This window comes from Mauremys mutica, chromosome 12 (assembly GCF_020497125.1).
Source record: "Mauremys mutica isolate MM-2020 ecotype Southern chromosome 12, ASM2049712v1, whole genome shotgun sequence".
Lineage (NCBI taxonomy): Eukaryota > Metazoa > Chordata > Testudines > Geoemydidae > Mauremys > Mauremys mutica.
This window is the reverse complement of record NC_059083.1, coordinates 30,587,185-30,610,477: the sequence shown is the minus strand read 5'-3', so window position 1 is coordinate 30,610,477 and position 23,293 is coordinate 30,587,185. Positions and strand designations below refer to the sequence as shown.

At 44.0% G+C, this 23,293-nt stretch overlaps 1 protein-coding gene across 2 annotated transcripts; it reads right to left on the bottom strand.

Annotated features, from left to right (window-relative positions):
* Positions 1 to 464: 464 nt before the first annotated feature.
* LOC123345115 (butyrophilin subfamily 1 member A1-like) lies at positions 465 to 21,900 on the bottom strand. 2 transcript variants are annotated; one of them, XM_044981783.1, is made up of 10 exons: positions 21,678 to 21,900; positions 18,671 to 18,787; positions 10,823 to 11,170; positions 9,364 to 9,645; positions 7,791 to 7,898; positions 6,298 to 6,318; positions 5,541 to 5,561; positions 4,739 to 4,759; positions 2,920 to 2,946; positions 465 to 1,605 (listed from the first exon to the last, which is right to left on the bottom strand). In XM_044981783.1, exons 2-10 carry the CDS (start codon positions 18,768 to 18,770, stop codon positions 1,034 to 1,036), a joined length of 1,500 nt encoding a protein of 499 aa, XP_044837718.1. In that variant the 5' UTR covers positions 18,771 to 18,787; positions 21,678 to 21,900; the 3' UTR covers positions 465 to 1,033. The 2 variants fall into 2 exon arrangements, with proteins under 2 accessions (XP_044837718.1, XP_044837717.1); XM_044981782.1 differs by lacking the exon at positions 21,678 to 21,900 and adding an exon at positions 19,101 to 19,221.
* Between the last annotated feature and the right edge of the window lie 1,393 nt (positions 21,901 to 23,293).

The following is a 23,293-nucleotide window of genomic DNA, read 5'->3' as shown; positions in this document are numbered from 1 at the left end:
CTTCTTTAACTTGCTGGCAAGAATACTGTGGGAGACTATCAAAAGCTTTGCTAAAGTCCAGAAATAGCATATCCACTGCTTTCCCCTCATCCACAGAGCCGGTTATCTCATCATAGAAGGCAATTAGGTTAGTCAGGCATGACTTGCCCTTGGTGAATCCATGCTGACTGTTTCTGATCACTTTCCCCTCCTTTAAGTGGTTCAGAATTGATTCCTTGAGGACCTGTTCCATGATTTTTCCAGGGACTGAGGTGAGACTGGCTGGCCTGTAGTTCTCTGGATCTTCCTTTTTCCCTTTTTTAAAGATGGGCACTACATTAGCTTTTTTCCAGTCATCCGGGACCTCCCCGATCGCCATGATTTTTCAAAGATAATGGCCAATGGCTCTACAATCTCATTGGCCAACTCCTTTAGCATCCTCGGACGCAGTGCATCCGGCCCCATGGACTTGTGCTCGTCCAGCTTTTCTAAATAGTCCCGAACTACTTCTTTCTCCACAGAGAGCTGGTCACCTCCTCCCCATACCCTGCTGCAGAGTGCAGCTGTCTGGGAGCTGACCTTGTCTGTGAAGACAGAGGCAAAATAAATCTCTGTAATAAATCTCTCCGTCCCGCTCATGTTCCCTTTCCTTCCATACTGTCCTTTTCTATTCATTATTGTTCTAGCCTCACTTTCCATCCTGCTTTATTTCCCTGTGTCTCTCCTCCCTGTCACAGATGATTCCCCCTTGGCTGCTCCCTTCTTTCCCTGATCTTATCCCTTCCCCTCATGCTGATCCCGGGCTGGGAGCCCTCAATGAGATCTAAGGACACTGATCTGTACAAACCACTCCCTGCTGCTGCTGCTTCTCCCCAACCCCCCAAACCGTGATTGATCAATGCTGTGACCCTGCCACCCTCACCTCCACCTGTCCTCAGCCCAGCTGTTAGTTCTACCCCCTCCCATCCCTGGTACTGCACAGAGGGATGGGGAGGCACTTCCAGGGGTCACAGCGATGAGGAGAAAGGGGCTGGTAGATGGGAGCCCTCCAAGATCACAGAGCCTGAGGTCCGAGAGGCTGATTTCCGGATACCCCCTTCGCTGTGTGTCTCAGGGACAGTCTGAGCTGGGATCCCATCCACACCCAGAGCCAGGGTCGGATTCTCTCTCCAGGGACAGAGCCCGGCGGGAAAGTGAAGATCGGGGCCTCGTCACCAGTATCTATAAATGTCACCAGCCCCCGGTCGCAGTCCAGACAAACCCGGATCCTGCTGGGGACCCGGCTCAGGGGCAGTGGGGTCGCAGGGGAGGTGAGAGCCTGGAACTGACCCCACCAGTCCCGCTCCACAGCCCAGATCCCCCCCTCAGGGCTACGGCTGATCTGTCCCTTCCTCCCCACAGACTCTCTGGACACCCCCACAGCCCAGTATCGCCCATCCCCAACCTCCACCTCCCAGCAATGTCTCCCCGAGGTGAATCCCTCACAGCCCAGCACACAGGGATCAGTGTCAAATCTCTCAGGGCTGTTGGGCAGTTGCTGCCGTGTATCTCCACATCTCACACTTTTCCGATCCTCAGACAGGACAAGTTGGGGATGAGCCGTGTCTGGATCCAGAGTCACATTCACTGGGGAGAGAGAATCAGAGCGTTAGGGGCAGAGCTTGGCCCTGGGGGAGGGTTTCGTGGTCTTAGTGACAGAATCTGCCCCAGATGGAGAGTGAACGAGGGAATCTCCTTCCTGCAGGATTTACCCGTCAGCTCTGAATGGGGAGCAGCTCTGAGATATCAGCACAATGCAGGGGAGAGTCACACCCCTGGCAGAGATGGGCCCTGCAGCAAAAGGGTCACTTGAGCCAAGTGTGGGACTCAGGCTCTTCCATGTCCTGCTCCACATCTCTCCAGGGAGGGGACTAGAGACCCAGGTGTTACTGGGGGGCCCCACGGGAGTGGTGAGAAACTGAGCTCCCGCTGCTCAGTGCTCACTGACCCGTGTCACCTCTCCCTGCCGTTTCCCATCTTAAACACCCTATTCCCAGGTGAGAGAGATCATCGCTGGGAGAAAAGAACAGATGCTGCCCATCCCTGTGCCCTTGGCCTACGTGAGAGCAAGGGGAGTGTTGGGGGAGAAGGAGCGGGAGGGGAAGGAGGGAGAGCAAGCAGAGAGATGAATGGAGACATGAAGGAAGGGATCCCAGAGGGGAGAGAAAAGCATATTGGATGAGAAGGAGATGGGGCAGGGGAGGCCCAGGGCAGCAGGACGTGAAAGGTTACAGAGAATTTGCTGTGAGTGTGAAAACAGCAACTCACCTGCCTGTTCCCTCCAAGCAGCCACCATCACCAAACCTCCAGGCCCTTCCACCTGCCCCCACTCCTACTGCCTCCGCACCAGCCCCATTCAGCTGAGGGCCTGCTGCTCTCCCCACCCTCCTGTTCCTGCCAGGCACTGCCGGCCCTCCAGCCCCTTCCAAATGCTGCCCCATCCCTCAGCCTTCTGGGCCCTTCCCAATCCCGATGTGTCTCCCTCTTTGCGCTCTTGTGACTTTCCCACTGTGGGAGTGGCTGGCTCATTACAAAAGCAGTTTTGCCTCTCTTGGAATTGAGACCTCCTCATCTATTATTGGGAGTGGACCACATCCCCATGAATTGGCCCTCTCAAGACTGGTTCTCCACTTGTGGGATAACTCCCTTCTCTTCATGTCTCATTCTATAATGCCTGCATCTGTAACTTTCACTCCATGCATCTGAAGAAGTGGGGTTTTTTTACCCACAAAAGCTTATGCCTAATACGGCTACCCCCGGTACGTGAGGATCCTCTGAGTTTCCAGTGTGTACAAAAGAACTCCAGTGCAAAATGCAAAATGTTAACTGTATGAGAAAAAGGGACTGGAAGTCTCAGGGAGGGGGAGCTTTGGATATCGATGCAATAGGAGCTGTAGTTACCTGGGCAGACGATGTTTCTTCTCCAGTCTGAAAAAAAACACAGAGATAGGGATGAGAACTCAGCTGAGCAAACACAAGAACACCAGGGCTCTGCGATGAAGAGCAGCTTGCTCTTGCCTGGGTTCATCTTAAGCCAAGTGATACCAAAACACGGACACATTTTGAAGAACTAGATGACACTCCCCTTCATTCCACTGAATTTCAACAGCCCCATTCACCAAAGTTGAGGTGCAAAGACTCAGGTCCTATGTGACCCTTCACTAGGCCTAGGTGATGGAGGTAGCATCAGTGTCTAAACATCCCAGTTCACTAGGAAACTCTGCATCTTCCTGTGGGCAAGGGTCTGGCCATAGTGATCCCTGCCTCTGCCACTGCCAGGCTGGATTACTGCAGATCACTGAATCCACAGCTGAGTGTGAAGGCTCCAGCCGGTATCTAATGCACCTGCCGGTCTTCTCCAGGGCTTAGGCCACAGTGACACATCAGGCCCATGTTCCAGTCCCTTCACTGGCTCCCAGTCCTCTTCTGATGCCAGATTAAGGCCTTGCTTTTAATCTGCAAATCAATTAAAGAATCCAGCCCCAGTGGAGGCTACAGAGGCAGAGAATTGTATGGGGCACCCAGGTTGCAGGGCAGGGGTGACACAGCCACCCCTTAGTCTGGATTGTACCCTGGGTATGTCAGTAACACCCTAAATTAAAGCTCCCTGGCTAAGCAGGGGATAGAGATGCCAAAACCCAGTGAAAATCAGAGCGGATGGGGACAGGTGTTCCTGCCTGATGCTATGAATTCCCCTTAGAGAGACCTAGGTACCATTTGACCCTTCCTTCTCCCGTGTTTAAAGCCAGAGCTGACTGAACCCCATGGAAAGCCCTTGTTTCAGTTCAGTGATTGCAAGTGCTGAAACCGCTGATGAGCAGACCTAGGGGCCAAGTTGTAGCTGCAGTGGTGACAGGGAGAGCAGCAGCAGCAGCAAGCCAGTTGCAGAGGTGGAGGCAGCAGCGGATGCATTGCTCCCCCCAACACACACACACACACACCATTTAGGGGTGGGAGGGAACCTCTGAACTCTGGGTCTTTGCTGTGAGTGGGCTGCAGTGGCGGGAGAGGGGAGTGGTGTGTTACAGGTCGTTCGCTCATTGGATTTTCACAAGGGAAGGTGGGAAATGGAGGCAAAGGACATTGCCCAATGTCCTGTGGGGTGGGGGGTTGCTTAGGGTTACATGCTTTCGAATCATGGCTGTGGAGTTTTCCCAAACCAATGCTGGGTCCCTTTGCCTTGTAATACAAGTTTTCTTTTGTTACACCCAAACTCAGAGCGGGTGAGCAGGAAATTTTATCTCTTATCCTGTGTCCATACTAGCAGTTTTGTCAGTAAAACTTTTGTCAGTCAGTATGTGAAAAAAAGCACATCCCTGACCAACATACGTTTCACCGACAAAAGCACCAGTGTGGGCAGTGCTGTGTCGGCAGGAGACACTCTCCCAGCGACGTAGCTACTGCCGCTCATTGGGGGTGGTTGAATTATGCTGGTGGGATGTCGGCACAGGGCAGCTACACGGGAGACCTGATCGCAGGGCTGTAAGGTCTGTAGTGCAGACATAGCCTTAAAAGAGCCCAGGAATGGAGTTAAATTCTCCCAGATTATTGGGTGGGGTCTCAAGTGTTTTCTGGTTTGTGTTGCTAAGAGGAACCCTTGACATTGAACCCAGCCCATCTTGCTGTGAACTCCACCTGGCAGAAGGGCAAGAGATCGATAGATCCCGAGATAGTTTCGATACCACGGAAAAGGCTGCATTCGAGAAATAGAAACACTTACCAAGTTCTCGCTGAAGATCATCTAGGTAACATAGAATCAGAAACAAACACACACTAATTAAGTGCATCTCTTCTAGGATGGAATCAGACCCAGCCTCCCATCATACAGCCTGTCCCTCACAAACAAATTGATCCAAACTATGGGCAGGGAAACCACTGAGGTCTGGGGAGAAGAGTCTCTTTCCAACCCCCAAGCAGGGCATGGAGCACCTGTGAAGTCCCATAGGATGTGGCTACACAGCAACTGAATGCCCCCAATTGACCCATGTCAGCTAACTAGGCTCACAAGACATGGGCTGGGGGCCTGTAAAATTGTGGTGTAGACATTTGGGCTCATTTTGTGACTACACTAAAATATCAAAAAATAACTGATTATCTGCATGGACTTACAGTTCTGAAAGTTTTGAATTCCCTAGGGAATTAGGGCCAGCTTTTTAAAGGTATTTAAGTTCCTAACTTCCATTGATTTCAATTGGCATTAGGTGTCCAAATACCTTTAGATAGCTGCCCTTAGAGCCCAATCCCGCTTCCTTGCATATTACGTTTCCATTCACTTTGCTGGGAGCGTTAGGTGTGCACGGAATGTAATATTGGACCCTAAAATTATCAACATTATTCTGTTAGTGATGTGATTTGTGCATTTAGTGTTGGATTCTCCACTCGTTGAAATCAAAGGCACAGCTCTAATTGATGGTAGTGGTGCAGCATCAGGGCATTCATGTTTTTCTTATTTAAACAATAAAACATGAGGAGACAAATTTGTACAAAGATTTCCTTCTTGGAGAAAAGGGCACAACACTTACCGATTTCTGTATCACGTTTCCCTAAACACACACAAAACAACAACAACAAAAACAGGAATAAATATAAATTATTATTAGGAGCATTTTTCTCTTGGATATACAGTTGTCTGAGTTTTGTGAAAGTTGAATATAGTGTATAAAACTTCTCATATTACTTGTTGGGGTGAAACTTATCAGGCTTAATCTCATCCCAATTTCCTTTTAATGTTAAATGAAAAAATGAACAACAGATAGCTCTGTGGTTTGAGCATTGGCCTGCTAAACCCAGGGTTGTGAGCTCAATCCTTGAGGGGGCCACTTAGGGATCTGGGGCAAAAATTGGTCCTGCTAGTGAAGGCAGGGGGCTGGACTCGATGACCTTTCAAGGTCCCTTCCAGTTCTAGGAGATAGGTATATCTCCAATTATTACCTTTTTTATTACCTATTACCTCCACAAATATAATTACACACAAGATCCACATTGCAGCTAATTATTTACTTGTCTGATAAGGCAAGAGGACATAGGGGGCACAGAGTCCTCCTGGTCCCCCATGTCATGGTGCCTCCAGCACCATGTGGATTTCATCCTTACAGAAGATACATTTCAAAGAACATGTTCCGATTTCCTCTTACCCACATAATGAATTATGATCAATACACTATCACTGATATTTCATGGGATTTTCAAATTGATCTCTCTTTAATAATAATCCTCATAAATAATAAACAGCAAACAACTAAATGGAAAAGGTTTTATGTGGAGAAAAATTGAACTTACTGATTTCTCCAAGATGTTTCCCTAAATAAATGAAATAAAGCAAACATATGTAAACATAAGTTATTTAAGAATAATTTTCAGTTAATGGAGAAATAAAGGAGTGTTTTCATGATATGAATGCCTGACCCCTAAATACCAACATGAATGAAATGTTTTACTAACCATGTGACCACACAAGAATTAAGTGTCCAACTGTAACTGACTATTTACAATTCTGGAAGGATTTACAATTCTGAAAGTTTTGAATTCCTTATGGAATTAGGGTCTGATTTTACAAGCCATTTAGGAGCCTAACTCCCACTGATTTCAGTGAGAGTTAGCTGACCATATACCTTTAAAAATCTGGCCATTAGAGTCCAATCCTGCTTCCTTGTCTCTCTCACATTCCCATTGGCTTTGTTGGGAGCTCTGGGGGTACAGACTGGAATTTCTGGCCCTCAAATTATCAGCATTATTGTTTTAGCGATATGACGTGCATTCAGTGCTTCATCCTACAGTCATTTAAGTCAATGACAAAGATCTAACTGATATCAGTAGTGCAGTATCTGGGCTTTCATCTTTTTCTGGTTAAAAAACTCCACCTAAAAAATGCATAAACAAACAAAGAAATACCCTTATGAGGAGACAAATTTGTACAAAAGTTTTCCTTGCTGGAGGAAAGAGCACGACACTTACAGATTTCTATATAAAACAGAAATAAATATAAATTCTTATTTGGAGCATTTTTGCCTTGGTTATACAGTTGTCTGCATTTCGTGAAAGTTGCCCAGTGATTATACAATTCATGAGCCTTTGATGGGTTTCATATTCTCAACACCAGGAGGAGCAAAAGTTTTCCCTTCTCCATCTCTGACTTATTGTTTCTCACCATTGTCAGAACTCAGGTTCAGGCTCAGAGCTCACGTCTATTCAGACCCCTCTTTTCTACTGTGTATATATATATTTTTTTAGCATCACCTATTGGGGTGAAATTTGCCAGGCTTTGTCTCATTTCAATTTCTTTTTAACTTTAAATGAAATCACAGACAACTGCTCCCAAAATAAAATCTCACACAATCGTTATGGGGGCCCAACTCTGTACAAATATTCACTTATCAGAGGAGGGAAAAAGACATTAACTAATTCTCACAGTCCACGGGGACTGTGGAGGGAATAACTGCTCAGCTGGGTGGGAAGTGGTGAGAAAAGAGTGATGTGTGGAGAAGGTTTTGGATCAATCTTCCCTCCACACCTTCCCCAAATGCTCCATTCAGCTTAACTGAGGCAGTTCTGGGGGAGAAATATTCTGTGCCTGTAAAGGGCTGGTGCAGATCACTGCCTCCTGGAGCAAATGGGAACCTTACTAATGTTTCCTTCCCTGTGCTGCTAAGGGGAGCGCAGTGTAGGTCCGTGCTTCCCCTGCTTAGCCCAGTGTAAAATTTCATTCTTCCCTTTTTCCATTTATTAGAAGAAAATTTCTTGTTAATTTCACTAAATTTTGCCATGATGTTTACCTTTCATTTTAAATAGATAAAGAGTGAGGCCAATGAAACAAACAAAGAAAACCAGGAGAATCACACTCAGAGCCACCATCCATGGATTCACCTTCGGGAAAAAGAAATCTGAAAAATAAACCACACAGGATTTACATTAGTTTGGAAGCAGGGACAACACTATTTTTTTCTCTATTGCACGTAACTACGTAAATAGTCCCCAGCAGGACGTATGTGAGCTAAGAGTGAAAACATGACCCCCTCTATGCTACACAAAAGACCAAAACCTGATTGTGAAAATTACTCCAACCAACAACAGCTTTAGCTCTGATTAACCTGTGAATGAACCGGCCTGGTTTGATTCATGGTATTCATAGATTCATTGAGTTCAGGGGCAAATTCTCTGCTCACAAAAATCGCACTGACTTCCAGGGCCGCACGGGGGCGGGGGCGGGCGGGGGCAAGTGGGGCAATTTACCTCAGGCCCCACAGGGGCCCCCACGAGAATATAGTATTCTATAATATTACAACTTTTTTTTAATGGAAGGGGCCCCCAAAATTGCTTTGCCCCAGGCCCCCTGAATCCTCTGGGCAGCCTTGCTGACTTCAGAGGAGTTATGGCAGCAAACAATTTGGTCCTCACTGTTCAGCAACATTCAGAAATTGCAAGAGTATTTTGGTGAGTCACAAATAATTTCCCCAATTATTTTGATGAATCATAATCTCAATTGATCTGAACATTAAGTGCTGAAAATTGATTCATCTTCTTTTGCCGTTCTTGTGTTTACAGCATTTAAATCATCTAGCCAGGGTGGGCATTTCAAACATGCTTAAGGCCTTCTCCACACAGGATTTGTGCACTGGTTTAGGGAAATTGGTGTAACACTCATGCAGTCAACGTTACATTGATTCCACAGCTGACCATGTAACAGGACTGCCCCAATTTAACTAAACTGATTGACAAAACTTTAAATTGTAAATCAGCTGAATAGTGTCCTTTATCCATTTAGTATAAATCAGTAAGGAACTGACTTAAGCTAAATACACAGGACACTCTGAAATTGAAATAAGAGCATTCAAACTAGGCGTTTCATCAATAACTCAGTAGATAATCAGTGCAGCGTGTGTGTGTAAACAAAGGCAAAGTGAATTATAAGCACAACTCCCATTGAATATCAACAGAAACAAGCCCACACAATTTGGTGATATTTCACTCATTGAAAAGTCAGCAAACAAACCATAGTGTACAAATTGCTACAGTCACAAAATCACTGTGCTGAAGTTAAGTTTTTAGGAACAAACTCTTTGAACGTTTGGTGAATATTTCTTCTCAAAAATCACACTTTTTTTTTTAAAGTAAGAGTTTCAGGAGTATCAGAGTTAAGATTAAATTTACATGAAACCCAAAACTCCGATAACTCTGAATCTTCAAAATTAAGGCAAATTGCCTGAGTTGTGACTGTTAAGGTACCAGTTTCTGAACTTCTTTGTTTTTATGTAGTTGTTAAAATATGCACAACAGATGCTTCAGTTCTTTGTTTTGTTTTGTTTCTGCTGAAGGTGATTTAAGCGAGTGGGTTAGCTGGTAACTGACCTGCTATATAAACTGTTGATTCCTTTTCTTGATTGAGAAAGGTGTTCCTGACCCAACAGGACAGATTCTGGTTTGAATGGTCTTTTATAATAATAGAATTTTCTGTTTCAAACAGGCCACTATCCCCTAGGGATTTTGCTTCAGACAGTGATGGTAATTCTTGCCCACTGCGATCTCTCCATAGCACCTTGGGCTCTGGGTACCACCCAGCCGACTGACAAACCACCCGGATCCCTCCATCCTGGTGGCTCTCCACAGAGATGAGAGGATTGGAGCCCAAAGCTAGAAGAAAATTACATAAATGTGTGATAAATCAATGCGGTAACTTAACAGCTAAAAGGATGAGTGAGAGATTGTCGATCCCTTACTCCCACTAGAGATCACTTGATCACATAGAAGGGATAAATGAACACTGGAATTTCTGAATTCCCAATACCCGTGGACACAGGAAAAGATGTGAACAAATATTTAAAATAATTTCACTGAATAAGTGAGGGATATTGTCCTCTCCCCCCAAGAGCAATGGAGCACTGAACAAATTTGGAAATCTGGCCACTTCATTTAAATATCTAGTGGGATATGAATTTTTCAGAAAGCCTGTTTTTAATATATTGGATACACATTTTGTTTGTTCTATTTTTAAATAAATAAATCTAACTGGCTCCATGGTTACTGTGTCAGAGCAGCAGGGGACAAATGCTCGGACTCATCCACTAGCGATAAATACATAATGTCTCCCTCCCTCACCACCATCTTTATGTGGCCTCAGACAATCAGAAAGCTACTGTACCCCACCTAACTACCAGTAGTGACCACCCACATCAGAAGGCCTATAAACCTTGCAATCCCACCTTAGCCATGCCTCAGAATGATTGCAGAGAAATTGGAAGACCACAGGCTGTCCACACTTGAAAGGCTACAGCAGCACAGCTTCACTGCTGTGGTGCTTCAGTGGAGACACTACTTACACCAACGGCAGGACTTCTCCTGGTGTCATAGGTAATACACCACTCTGAGAGGCAGTAGCTAGGTTGACAGAAGAATTCTGTTGACCCAGCGCTACCTGCATGGGGACTTAGGTCAGCTTAGTTTTGTCAGTCATGGAGTGTGTATTTTTCACACCCCTGAGTGACATAGTTAAGCTGACCTACTTTTCTAGTATAAACCAGGCCCATATTTGTCTAGATGTCTTTCCCCTCCTTTCTCTCCCTCCTTTTCAAGTCAGCCAAAAACATCTTTTGGGCAAGGAAATCTCTTGACCATTCTGAAAAGGTCTTTAATAAAGCATTGGGGAAGTTTTCAGCATATTTTCCAAAGTGTATGAACGTGATCGTGTGCTGAAATCTAGTCACACTGTGTTACTCTAAAATAATTCACAAGTTGCTAGTCACAGTTGTTGCAGTAGAAAAGAACAAAAACTGCAGCCCAGACTAAGATAATACAGACAAGAGCAGCTGACCTGCTAACTTCAGTTCCAATGGGGCTTCCTCATAAAAAGAACCGTCTTGAACAAAACAGTTGTATTGTCCTTCATCTGAGTGTCTGATATTAAGAATCTGCAAGGAAACATTCCCATCCGTGATGCCAGCTTTCAAAAGCTCTGTCCTTCCATGATAGTCTGGCATCTGGTTCCCGTATTGATCCTTCCCATGCTGATACAGGTGCACAAATGAAAGGAAATCAGATCGGAACCATCTCACCTCCATGTTCTCAGCGCTCATCCTGGGGGACAGGTGACAGGGTAACACAGTGGCCTCACCCACAACAGCAGTGACAGGGTGACCAGGACCTGTCACATTGAACTGGGCTGTGAAATACACCAAAGCAAAAAGAGAAGCAGCTCAGAGGGTTCAATAGGTTCAAAGTTTCCAAAAATTCAGCCTGGGGCAGACACCTGGCAATCAAATTTCCAGCTTGAACACTGAAAATTTGGCACAATAACGAACAAGTGAAAGGGGGGGAGGGGAGAGTTACATTAAAAAAAGTGACAGGCCAGCTCAGGTATAGGTGTCACTGATAACTCCCCTTATATTAATTTGACATGCCACAGAGCCATTTCAGTGCCCCGTGACTGGACAGGGTGACCTGAGTATATACACTGTATACCTGAGCTCTGTGATCTGTCCCAGCCTTCACTATAGTTCTGATGTGATTCTCAGTGTTGGTTTTCATATGAGAAGGGTGAAAAGATGAAATCCTGACTCCACTGAAGTCAACAGAGATCACCTAGAATTAGACCCTCATGTTTTGGGACCCAGCTTCTTTGGAGACCACCACCTCTCACCTCGTATGAAGACACCATTTTCATTGAGATGAGATGAGGTTCTTGAGTTTTCCTCCTTTGCCCCCCTCCACCTGTTTTCAGTGAGACGGGGTCACTGCCAGGACATTTTCAGTACAGGGTCTTCAACTCTGGGACTCACTTGCCTTGGCCTCACTGACCCCAAATCACTTCAGCTTTAGGCCAGATTTTCTTGGTGTTTGAGAAAGGACTGTGTCACAGAGGATGCAAGCATGTGAAGTAGGATGCTCAGCATGACCAGAGGTGTGTAGAGCAGCCCACAGTGGAAATGCCAATATCAGGGAAGGCTGCAAAAAGGAGAGAAGATTCTCCCAAAACTGGTGGTTTACACTATAGTTAGATTCACCAACCAGTCACAAACTGTGCTCCTGATCCCCCACACTGGTTATCAAGAAAAAAAAATCACATAGCCCCCTTTACTGCATTGCAGTCTCTGGCTCCCAATCTGTGAATAGGTTCAGTACAGTGAGAAGTTACTTAAAAACTCTATTCACTTTACAAAAAATGTTCTTTTAATTCCCCAAAGGACCAGACACATTACCAGATCAATACCAGTTTGAATCTTACCCAAAATACCATGCTGCCAGCCAATTCTTTAGTATCTAAATCTAAAGGTTTTAGTAGAAAAGAAAAGGAATGAAAAAGAAGAGAGTTGCTAAATGGTCAAAGCAGTCAGATACTTTCATATATACACACACACATATATATACAGAGAGAGAGACTTCAGAATCCATATATCAGGTTCTTAGCAGCACTGGTGAATTTGCTAGCTTGCAAAGTCCATCTGGAACACATCCAAAGCTTGGATGGGTCTATCAGTCCTTTGTTCAAAATTTCACTTTGTACGCAAGTTACTCCAGAGGTGAGAAGCAGGATTGTAGACAAAATGGAGAAGATGCAGCCGCCTTTTTATATCCTTTGGGACAAAGGATGTCCACGCCACATGGCAAACACAAACTCACAGCACATGGGCATGAAAAGGTACTTGGAGTCCCCTGGCCATCGGCCTGACCCCATAGGCACCAACTCTGTGGGTGATCCGGGGCTGGGGCACCCACAGAGAAAAATTAGTGGGTGCTCTGCACCCACTGGCAGCCAAACTCCTCATCCCACAACACCTCCTCCTCCTCCTCCATCCCAGGACTTGCTGCTGCCACACAGCCATAGCAAGCTCTCGGAGGGAGTGGGAACATGGCATGCTCAGGGGAGGAGGCAGGGAAGAGGCCGGTCTGGGGTCGGGATTTGGGGAAGGTGTTGGAATGGGAGCAGGGCAGGGATGGGGCAGGGGCAGAGGGAGGAATCAAGCACTCACCGGCACCAGTAGAAGTCGGCACCTATGCATGTCCCTACATGTCCTGAAAAACAACAAGGAGTCCAGTGGCACCTTAAAGACTAAGATTTATTTTGGGCATAAGCTTTTCCCAAATAAATCTGTTAGTCTTTAAGGTGCCACCAGACTCCTCATTGTTTCTGTGGATACAGACTAACACGGCTACCCCCTGATACTTGTCTACGTCCTGCTGACTCATAGCCCCAAGGCTTCTCTCAATGGGTCATTCTACAGCAGGCTGGATAGTGCTGATGCCGGTCTGTCTGGGGGTGTCACAGCACAAGTTTGAGACACAAATATACCACACATATTTATATCTCACCATACAAAGATGATACAGACCTATAAACAAACTTATATTTAGCAAATCAAGCCTTTTCCACTGGTACCTTACAATAGAATCATAGAACTGGAAGGGACCTCGAGAGGTCATCTAGTCCAGCCCTCTGCACTCATGGCAGGACCAGCACCGTCTAGACTACCCCTGACAGGTGTTTGTCTAACCTGCTCTTAAAAATCTCCAATGATGGAGATTCCACAACCTCCCTAGGCAATTTATTCCAGTGCTTAACCACCCTGACAGTTAGGAAGCTTTTCCTAATATCCAACCTAAACCTCTCTTGATGCAATTTAAGCCCATTGCTTCTTGTCCGATCATCAGAGGTTAAGGAGAACAATTTTTCTCCCTCCTCCTTATAACAATCTTTTAGGTATTTGAAAACTGTTATGTCCTGTGGGAATCTCTTGCTAACTTGGCAGATGGTAGTGTGGGAAGCTGAGGTGTTTAGGCTTCAAGGACGGGCTAATTAGGCTGTGAACTGTGTAGTGAGATGCTGACCTTGGGCTGGTTCTCATCTGCCAGTAGGCAGTAAACAGGATAATAAGTTAGAAGTTGTACAGGATGACAATTATCCAATGAAGTTATAGCTGTGCCTGTGTGTATTTTATTAACCAATTAGCAATTGCTTGATTGCTTGTCATAATTGTATATAAGAAGTATGCTGGAGAGAAATAAACGACTTTGCTACCAATCACATTGATTGTTGGGCTCTGTCCATGCCCGCTTGAGAAGCACTAGATGCAACAAATGGTGACCCCGACGTGATTCGAATCGAATGATGATAGTGTCGGTGGCCTAGTGTCGGTGGCCTGGTCCAGGCGGAGGAGCTGCGGTGGGGAGTGCTGGAGAAGCCCCCGGGCGTCCGAAAGGAGAGGCGCACCTGAGCTCAGAGGTGAGTGGCTATAAGCCGCAGGGCGTCCGAAAAGAGAGGCGCACCTGAGCCCAGAGGAGAGCGGCTAAGTTATGAGTACCGCTGTATTAGCTGAAGAAAAGATAACACAGAAGCCTTTATTGCACATTATGAACCGACAGGGGGAAGGAATCTCCCCTGCTGCACTACCTCACTTATTAAGGAAAGAGGGGGAGCTGGAGAGGCTCCTCCTGACCGGCCTTCGGGCACAGGACGAGGAGGTGCTCCGCTGGAAGCGAGCCCTGGACGGGAAGACGTTGGAGTGCACGGCGCAGGCAGAGGCTCATGCCGTGGCCCCGGAGGTCGTTTGGACCTACAAGCGAGTAAGTTGTTTTGGCAGGAACCTGGAGAAGGCGTCCTACGCTGTCTGGTCTGAGCCTGGGACAGTGCCGGGAAAATCGTTATGCTTCTCCGGTATGAGCTGCAACAGCTGGGTGTTCTGACACAGGATTCACAGATTAAAAGAAGCCAAGCAGGGAAGGAAAAAGAACAGAATGAGTTAACCGAAGAAATCTTTCTGGCCCCGGTCAAGGACACGCCACTCAGCTAAGACTTGGTGGACAGCCAAGAAAAAGGGGGGCTTGACTGGGCCCAAAAAGCTGTGAGAGTTGAAAAACCCTACCAGGCACTAACGGAATGTGTTAGCTGTCTCCTTTTACAGGTATGGAAGAGCTGCCCAAAGATCCTAGCAGCCCTGCCACTTTTTGGAACCAGAAGACTGACTGCTTGGACCCATGATTTTTCTGCAAAAAGACCCCTTCACATCAGGAGAATTTTCCTACTGATGATTGGCCTATTTTTTTTTTAAGCTCCATTGTGCTTTTAAATACTAGGAAAAAAGGACAAGGTGACGTGCTAGCTAACCTCTCCCTTGTCCGCTGCAGCCCCCATTGTGTTATTGAATTTTTTTTGAAAGAAGCAAAACCACTATAGGATGATGTCCTGGTAATTTTCCCCGTAGAAGCTGAACCACAACAGTGGTGGAAAAGAAGAAAAAACACTCACATTATTGACATTGCCAAAGTCCAGAAATTCCTAACTAAAAGGACATTAAGAACTGACCCTGGTAAAGAAACAAAGAATTGTACACTGGCAGAAAGAAATTTGGGACTCCTGCTGAGAAATGTGATATTAATTGGATTTTGAAATTTATTCTACAGGCTGCGCCCTGTGTTTTGGATAAATTTTTTAGTATGTATTGCCCTCCCTAATTGGATTGTAAATGATATTGCCCTTATTTAGTTTTTTATTGTTGGAGCGCCGCTAACCCAAGTACAGGCTGGAGTTGGTAAGTTACATATTATTTTTGCCATTAGTTTTAGAATCCAGAAGCTGCTGGCAAAAATGGTATGGGCTATTACTGAGGCTGGGAAAGTATTGCAGTGGGAATTAGTATGTTTAATATTCTGAATAACCAGCTGATGGCCATTCGGAGTGATTTTGAGCACTGGGATGGCCCACTGCCCTTACAAATACATTAGAAGTACCATCTGATTTGGGGTTGTAAAGACATACCTGGACACTGTCTGGGTGGAAGTGTAAATATTTGCAGTGCTTCCCCCCCAGCATGTGGACCGGTTAGGGTGGGTGTGGGCTCTCATATACCGAATCCTGCCAGGTCCATGGGGAGGATAAATGTGGAACTAATTACCCCCTCATTACTAACCCCAGCTTTTTAGAGCTTGATTGCTTTTTGTTTTTAAAGTTTGAGAAAACTCAGCCAAAAGTTTGTTGAGTATTCTCAAAGGGGGGAGGAGTTGGTGTTACTAGGCATAAATTTAGGTAACTCGGGAGGATGGCTTTGGGCCTGTGTGACCCAAAGTACCTTTATCTAAAGTGCTTTTGTTAGCCTTACCTAAATTTTGTAATTTTTTGTGTTATGTGCTGACTATTGGTAGTTGCAAGGTTGTTTGATACTAGATGTAGCCAATATTAAATGATGTAGGCGGAAAGTAGATGTTGTGATTAAAGTTATATGCATGAGTATGTAGCCCCCACGGTGGGAAAGTACAGATAACTGTTCACAGAAGAGACCAGAAGGGTGGGGGCTAGTTCAGAAGCCCATTCTCCTAGCTAAATTGGTAGTAAAATAAGTTGGTACCCATGGAAGCAACGGTTTAGCAAGAGGAAAAAAGGATCGGGCCCAGGCGGGCAGGCAATAGATAGAGAGATTGGAAATCAGGTTGAAAACTTTTGAGGATGTAGTGGAAAGAAAAGGTAATTAAGCACAAGCTTGGGAATTTTAAATATTCAGGAGGATACTTGGAATGGTGATTTAAGTTGAGAAAGGTGGTTGTTGGAAGACAAGCGAGTGATTTAAGGCACAGTGAAATTTAACTTTGTAGTTGCTGGAGAAAACAGCAGTTGAATTTTGTAAAGATGCTAAAGAGAAAAGTTTTTGGTGTTTTTGAAATGTTTGTAAATAAATTCAGGCGAAGAAATTAGTTTGCAATTGTTTGGCTATGAATAATTTGTTAAATTAATTAAAGAATGTATACAGTGCTATGTAATTAAAATTGTATTAGGCTTTAAGGGCACTGTAAGTGGTGATGTTTTTTTTTAGTGCTTAAAAGCAGAAGTTAAAAGTAAAGAGCAAGCCAAAAAGCATTTGTATTAATGTTCCCCTGTTTTGCCTAAAATTAATAAGGATATTTGTGTATTTTAAGTAATGATTGACTGCCCAGTAGGGGTAGACCTGTTTTTGTTTTTTAGATAATTAAAGAAAATTAATGCCAGCTGCACAGTATTTAATATACCATGCATTTACTAATTAGAGTTAAAATTTATGTTTTGTGCTTTATGTTTTGTTTTGTGGTGTTTGTTTTCTGGCCAGAATTGTTGTTGTGTTGTTTTAGGGAAGATTTTTATGTGGTTTTTGGTGTGTTTTCTCTAGGACCCCCCCCCCACCAGTGTCAGTTTGATCACCTGACATATGAGGGATGAATTGGTAACAGAAATTTGTCACAGGTTGGTGTGCAATAGAGAAGGGGGGAACCCTGCAGAATTTACACCATTTATTTGTTTTATTTTGTTTTATTTTTGGTGTTTTATGTTTTGTTTGGTGTTGTTGGTGTTATGTGTTAAGAATTGCATGGTTATAGGTGAGCCCTATAGAATAAGGAAATACTATTTGGTTTTGGTTTTGTTTTAATGCTAAGCATGCTGTGTATTTTTGCTGTTTGCCTTTTGTATTTTGCTATTTTGTCTGGCCGCCGTTGCTGTTGTGTGGCACGCACCTTGGCGGGACCCTCCTGGCCCCTTGGGCCACTTATGTTATCTGGAGGAGGGATGTAATAGGTAAGAGCAGGGCACTGCGGAAGATATTGTTACGGTTTAGTTAGGCAGCTGGTGTTTTTATTTGCCTTTTTGTTTTGGCTTGTGTAGATTGTAGTACTGATTTTATGAGTTGGGAACGTTTTGCTATTGCCCTTCCTTGCTTTGATTTTGAGTAAAGGGGGGAGATGTGGGAATCTCTTGCTAACTTGGCAGATGGTAGTGTGGGAAGCTGAGGTGTTTAGGCTTCAAGGACGGGCTAATTAGGCTGTGAACTGTGTAGTGAGATGCTGGCCTTGGGCTGGTTCTCATCTGCCAGTAGGCAGTAAACAGGATAATAAGTTAGAAGTTGTACAGGATGACAATTATCCAATGAAGTTATAGCTGTGCCTGTGTGTATTTTATTAACCAATTAGCAATTGCTTGATTGCTTGTCATAATTGTATATAAGAAGTATGCTGGAGAGAAATAAACGACTTTGCTACCAATCACATTGATTGTTGGGCTCTGTCCATGCCCGCTTGAGAAGCACTAGATGCAACAATGTCCCCTCTCAGTCTTCTCTTTTCCAGACTAAACAAACCCAGTTCTTTCAATCTTCCCTCATAGGCCATGTTTTCCAGACCCCTAATCATCCTTCTTACTCTTCTTTGGACTCGCTCCAATTTGTCCACATCTTTCCTGAAATGTGGCGCCCAGAACTGGGCACAAGACTCCAGCTGAGGCCTAATCAGCGCAGGGTAGAGCGGCATAATTACTTCTCGTGGCATATCTTGTATAAGAGTTATTGTGATTTTGTAATATTGGTATCAATGCCATTATAAATGGTCACCCATATTCCATACAGCCTCACACTCAGATACTATGATGATATAAGTACCTAGATGGATAGAGAATCTGAGTTGCCTCATATGCAGCTGATGGAGAATTACTCCTCCAGAAGGGTTGTGGAGGATGTGGAGACTTATTTACTGATATTGAGCCAATCTGAAATTTGTTATAGGGGTGGGTTTGGAGTTGTTTTTTTGTTTGTTTGGTTGATTGGTTTGGGTTTTTTTCAGTTTTGTTCAAAGGAGTGGAATAGGCATGATTTATAAATCACTACAATGAAACAAATCCTACAAGCAGCAGAAGGACCAGAGGGATTCCTACCTGATTCCAGCTTGTGAATGTGATAAATAATGAAGAAAATGATCAAAGTAGGCAGAGAAGTGCTCACTGCAGAGCTAGGACAGAATGAAAGAAGCTTCATCTTCACTGTAACTTGATCTGGACAACAGGATAGAGAGGAGAAAAATACTTTACTAAAACATGTCTTGCATTCAAATCTGATTTGTTAGAAAAAAGGAACTATTATCTGCAATTAGTGAATTGAACTGATTGTTTCTGGTCACCGTGTCCTTCAGGAATTTAGAGCTGGTAGATCTCATCCTCTCACACCGTGTTCTTAATGATAGGTTCAAAGTGGAAAACAAACTTTCCTGATTTTTCAACTCCCAACTGGTTTCTCAATTTTGAATGGACGAGTCATTGAATTGAGCTAGTTGGGTACATTGAAATGAATAAAATATTTTCTCTGTACCTGCAGAACAGGCTATTGCTGTCAAAAGCTGAATGAGCCCTTCAACAAATTCTGCATTCAGGTGCTTAGCCAGTGACTGCCACTGCTTCATTGATCTGATTTTCTTTAAAACCTTTGAAGCAAGCATATACTGACTTGACTTGCATCTGAAGAAGTGGGTATTCACCCACGAAAGCTCATGCTGCAAAACGTCTGTTAGTCTATAAGGTGCCACAGGATTCTTTGCTGCATATACTGCTTGAATGTTATATGTCTTAGCATCAGTTGTCATAATTTTAATCTGAAAGATAAACCAGTATTTAATTTAAATTTTAAAAAAATCCAAGTGAAAGAAAAGCCTCTGATTTAATTTTTTAAATCATTTTTTAAAGATCAATTTTCATCTACCCTGAGAATCTGGCATTTCCTTCAGATCTTTATTGCCAAAAAACTACAGCACTTTGGTGAATTAAATTAATAGGGGTGATAAACTGGTTTGTGTAGATTGGATGAATTATTATTATTAATTGGAGATATACCAATCTCCTAGACCTGGAAGGGACCTTGAAAGGTTATTGAGTCCAGCCCCCTGCCTTCACTAGCAGGACCAATTTTTGTCTCAGATCCCTAAGTGGCCTCCTCAAGGATTGAACTCACAACCCTGGGTTTAGCAGGCTAAGGCTCAAACCACTGAGCTACCTCTCCTTGCCCCCATTGCAGCAAACTGAAATTTGTTTGTGCCTTTCAAAAACAGAGCAGCAGCACTGCCAAACCCAGGATTCAAAAGTCAGTATAACCCCAACCCTAATGTGTTAGGGGTGCATGGTATTGTCTGGTCTTGTGTTGTCTGCAGTGGCACTTGAACAGTTTTTACAGTGGGGGTGCTAAAAGCCAGTGAAAGTGCCCTCAAATTTTTTACCTCATGCCCTTTACCCCTCCCCTCAGAGCTGGGGCTGGGAGCAGGGCTATATCTCCAGAAGGGTGGCGCACAGACAGGGGTAAAGGGACTGAGGCTGGGGCCACAGCTAGTGGCGGGCAGGAGTGGAGCTCCACATAAAACCTGGGGACACTGCACCCCCCCCCCCCCAGCCCTACTTCCCATGCCTATGATTGTCTGGTCTTTTAGCTTTGATTAGCTGTAAAACTGCATAATTGTTTAATTATGGGAACATATACAAGCTGTACATTTTTGTGGGGAGGGGTTTTTTGTGCTTTAGAATATTTATTGCTTTATGAAAATCAATACAAAAAATCCTCCCCCCCTGCACACACATTTTAAAAAAAATAATCACAAATTGGGTCCAAAAAGGTATGTGACTGACTTAAAAAAAATCAATATTTTAAATATACATTTTGAGTTCCTATTTTTTGCCATTTGGTTTTTGAGCCTTGAGGGTACATTCAATCTTAAACTTTTCCCTGCAACTATAAAGGCTAGAAATTTATTTTTTACTTTAAATGAAATCAAATATTATCACATACACTCAGAACTAGAACATTAGGGCTTTCAGAAAATTACCGAAAACTGGGAGACAAAATAAAAACAACAAAAAATCACAAATAACTATGAGAGTTGACAATACTGAACCTCATCAAAAATACTTAAACAAACTGATTTTTCAATAGAGTATGGCTTTTAGAAATCTGTTTTTTAAAACTGATTTTTCCTATTATTTTAATGTTTTTAATTTTTCAACAAAATGATGCTAAATGAAAAAAATATTTCAAATTGATTCAAAATGAGAAACCCTAATCAAATGGAATAAAAACATTTTATTCACCCATCCCTTATCCTGTCTAAAAGAAGAAAAGGGTGAAAAAAGGAAAAACTAAATCTAATATTTTGTGCAATAATACATGATTAAAAATTTTAAAATAAGCAAAATTTTTAATCAAAACAAACACATAATTTCACAAAAATGCTGCCATTTTTAAATAGCTGCACTCCTATAGGTTTCTTCATGATATTGACCCTTGAATGGCTCTTCACACAGGAAGAGCTAATCTGTTACACAATATATAAATGTCCCTTTTTAAATATAGCCTGAAGTCCCCACTCAGTGACACTCTTGAACACAGGATCAACATTAGGCACATGCTTAATTCCCACTGAATTCAGAAGGAGAAAAAGGAGGCAGGTTTCTGTTTTGATTGATTCTGAGCATAATTTTAGTTTTTACAAGAACAAAAGGATTCACCCCCCAGTCAAGAGGCAGAAAACTGCAATGTTAGGGAGAAAACTAGACTGATGGCAGCTGGATTTTCTGCAGTAAATTTCCTGTATTCAAAATGTAGGACGTTACAAATCTCTCCCAAGAACAGTGTTGGGCCCCCTGTTCTTGAATAAAATTCAGCAAAACAAAGAAATGACTAATTCCACAAGCTGTAAAAGTCTCGTGTTACATTGCTATGAAAACAAACTGCAACGTATTTGACGACAAATCACTTTGAATGTAGCTGTTCTGTCAAGTTTCTGCAAAGAGAGAAACAAATGATCACAGGATTATTTACTCCCTTGTGTTTTGAACAATCTGTCCAAGGTATAAGTATCGGGTATCAGGCTTTACAAACAGCCCTTCTGAAGCAAAATTCACCCACCTGGTTGGGTCTTCTGGGAAGTTTAAAATCTCCCGGGTGTGGCCAGACTTCACCCCTTTGGCTGGGACAGTGACATGGTCACTGACTGGTCCCGTTTCTCACGCATGTTGCTCAGCTAATTCTGGCGATCAAAGAGCCGCGGTTTTATCGCGTGACTTTCGTAGAACGGTGTTAAAAGAAACGTGGGTTTGTTCCCAATTGACAAATCTGCGCTCGGCTCGCAGCGTTCGCCCGGGGAAAGTGAAAGTAACATTGTCAAATACCTCATTGCAAACCCTGTCACGTGGGGAGGGTCGAGTCTTCTCTTAAAGAAACAGCCCCGGCCCTGCTGCACCGCGAGCGTGTGGAAAACAGGAACTTTATGTTAACAAAAGGGGCTTTGGTGTTGTTCTTGGCGGGGGGTGTTTGCAATTTAGTTTATTAGATTCAGCAAAAGCAAGAAGAAGATTCTCCTTGAAATCATGGCTGGATTCAGGTAACAAGGACACATGAACAACTGACTCTGAATCAGTCATGAATTCAAAAAGGAAGTTCTGGTTTTCCACTGAAGATCGTGACCTTCCAAAACATCCAGATCATCAGAAGTGATTTGCTGTGCTGTTGCAGCCAGGTTGGCTCCGGTCTATTACACAGACAAGGTGGATGATGTGAGATCTTTTATTGGATCAACTTCTGCTGGGGACAGAGACGAGCTTACCAGCAACACAGCCCTAAAGAAGAGCTCGGTGCAGCTCCAAAGCTCGTCTCGACCAACAACTGGAGTTGGTCCCATAAAATATTTTATCTCCCCCACCTGGGCTTAGTTCATCAAAGCTCAAATTTCTGAAAACCAAGAAATACAGTTAAGGTACCGGCCAGTTCAACCTCAACACTGCCCTCATGGGGCTGTCACTGGTCACTGATCTCTATGCATCCCAGATGTATTCCTGGTGTGGGGTGTAGCTAGACCAGGGGTAGGCAACCTATGGCATGCGTGCTGAAGGCATCACACGAGCTGATTTTCAGCAGCACGCACACTGCCCGGGTCCTGGCCACCAGTCTGGGGGCTCTGCATTTTAATTTAATTTTAAATGAAGCTTCTTAGACATTTAAAAAACCTTATTTACTTTACATACAACAATAATTTAGTTATATATTATAGACTTATAGAAAGAGACCTTCTAAAAACATTAACATGTTTGACTGGCACGCAAAACTTTAAATTAGGGCTTGGCTACACTTACAAGTTGCAGCGCTGGTGGAGGCTTTCCAGCGCTGCAATTATTCTCCGTCCACACTTGCAGGGCACAACCAGCGCTGCAACTCCCTGGTTGCAGCGCTGGCTGAAAACCCATCCGGGTTGGGGTATAAGGAGTGCAGGGCTGGTGATCTAGCACTGCTCATCAGGTGTGGACACTCACCAGCGCTTTAATTGTCCTCCAGGGAATAAGGAGTTATCCCAGAATTCCTGTTCAGCCACTCTGCTCATCAGTTTGCACTCTACTGCTCTGGCCTCAGGTGACCCGCCCTTTAAATGCCCCGGGAAATTTAAAAATCTCCTTCCTGTTTGCTGCAGCGAGGTGTGTGTGGAGTGCAATCAGTTAATTTTTACAGGTGACCATGCCTCCACGCGGCAA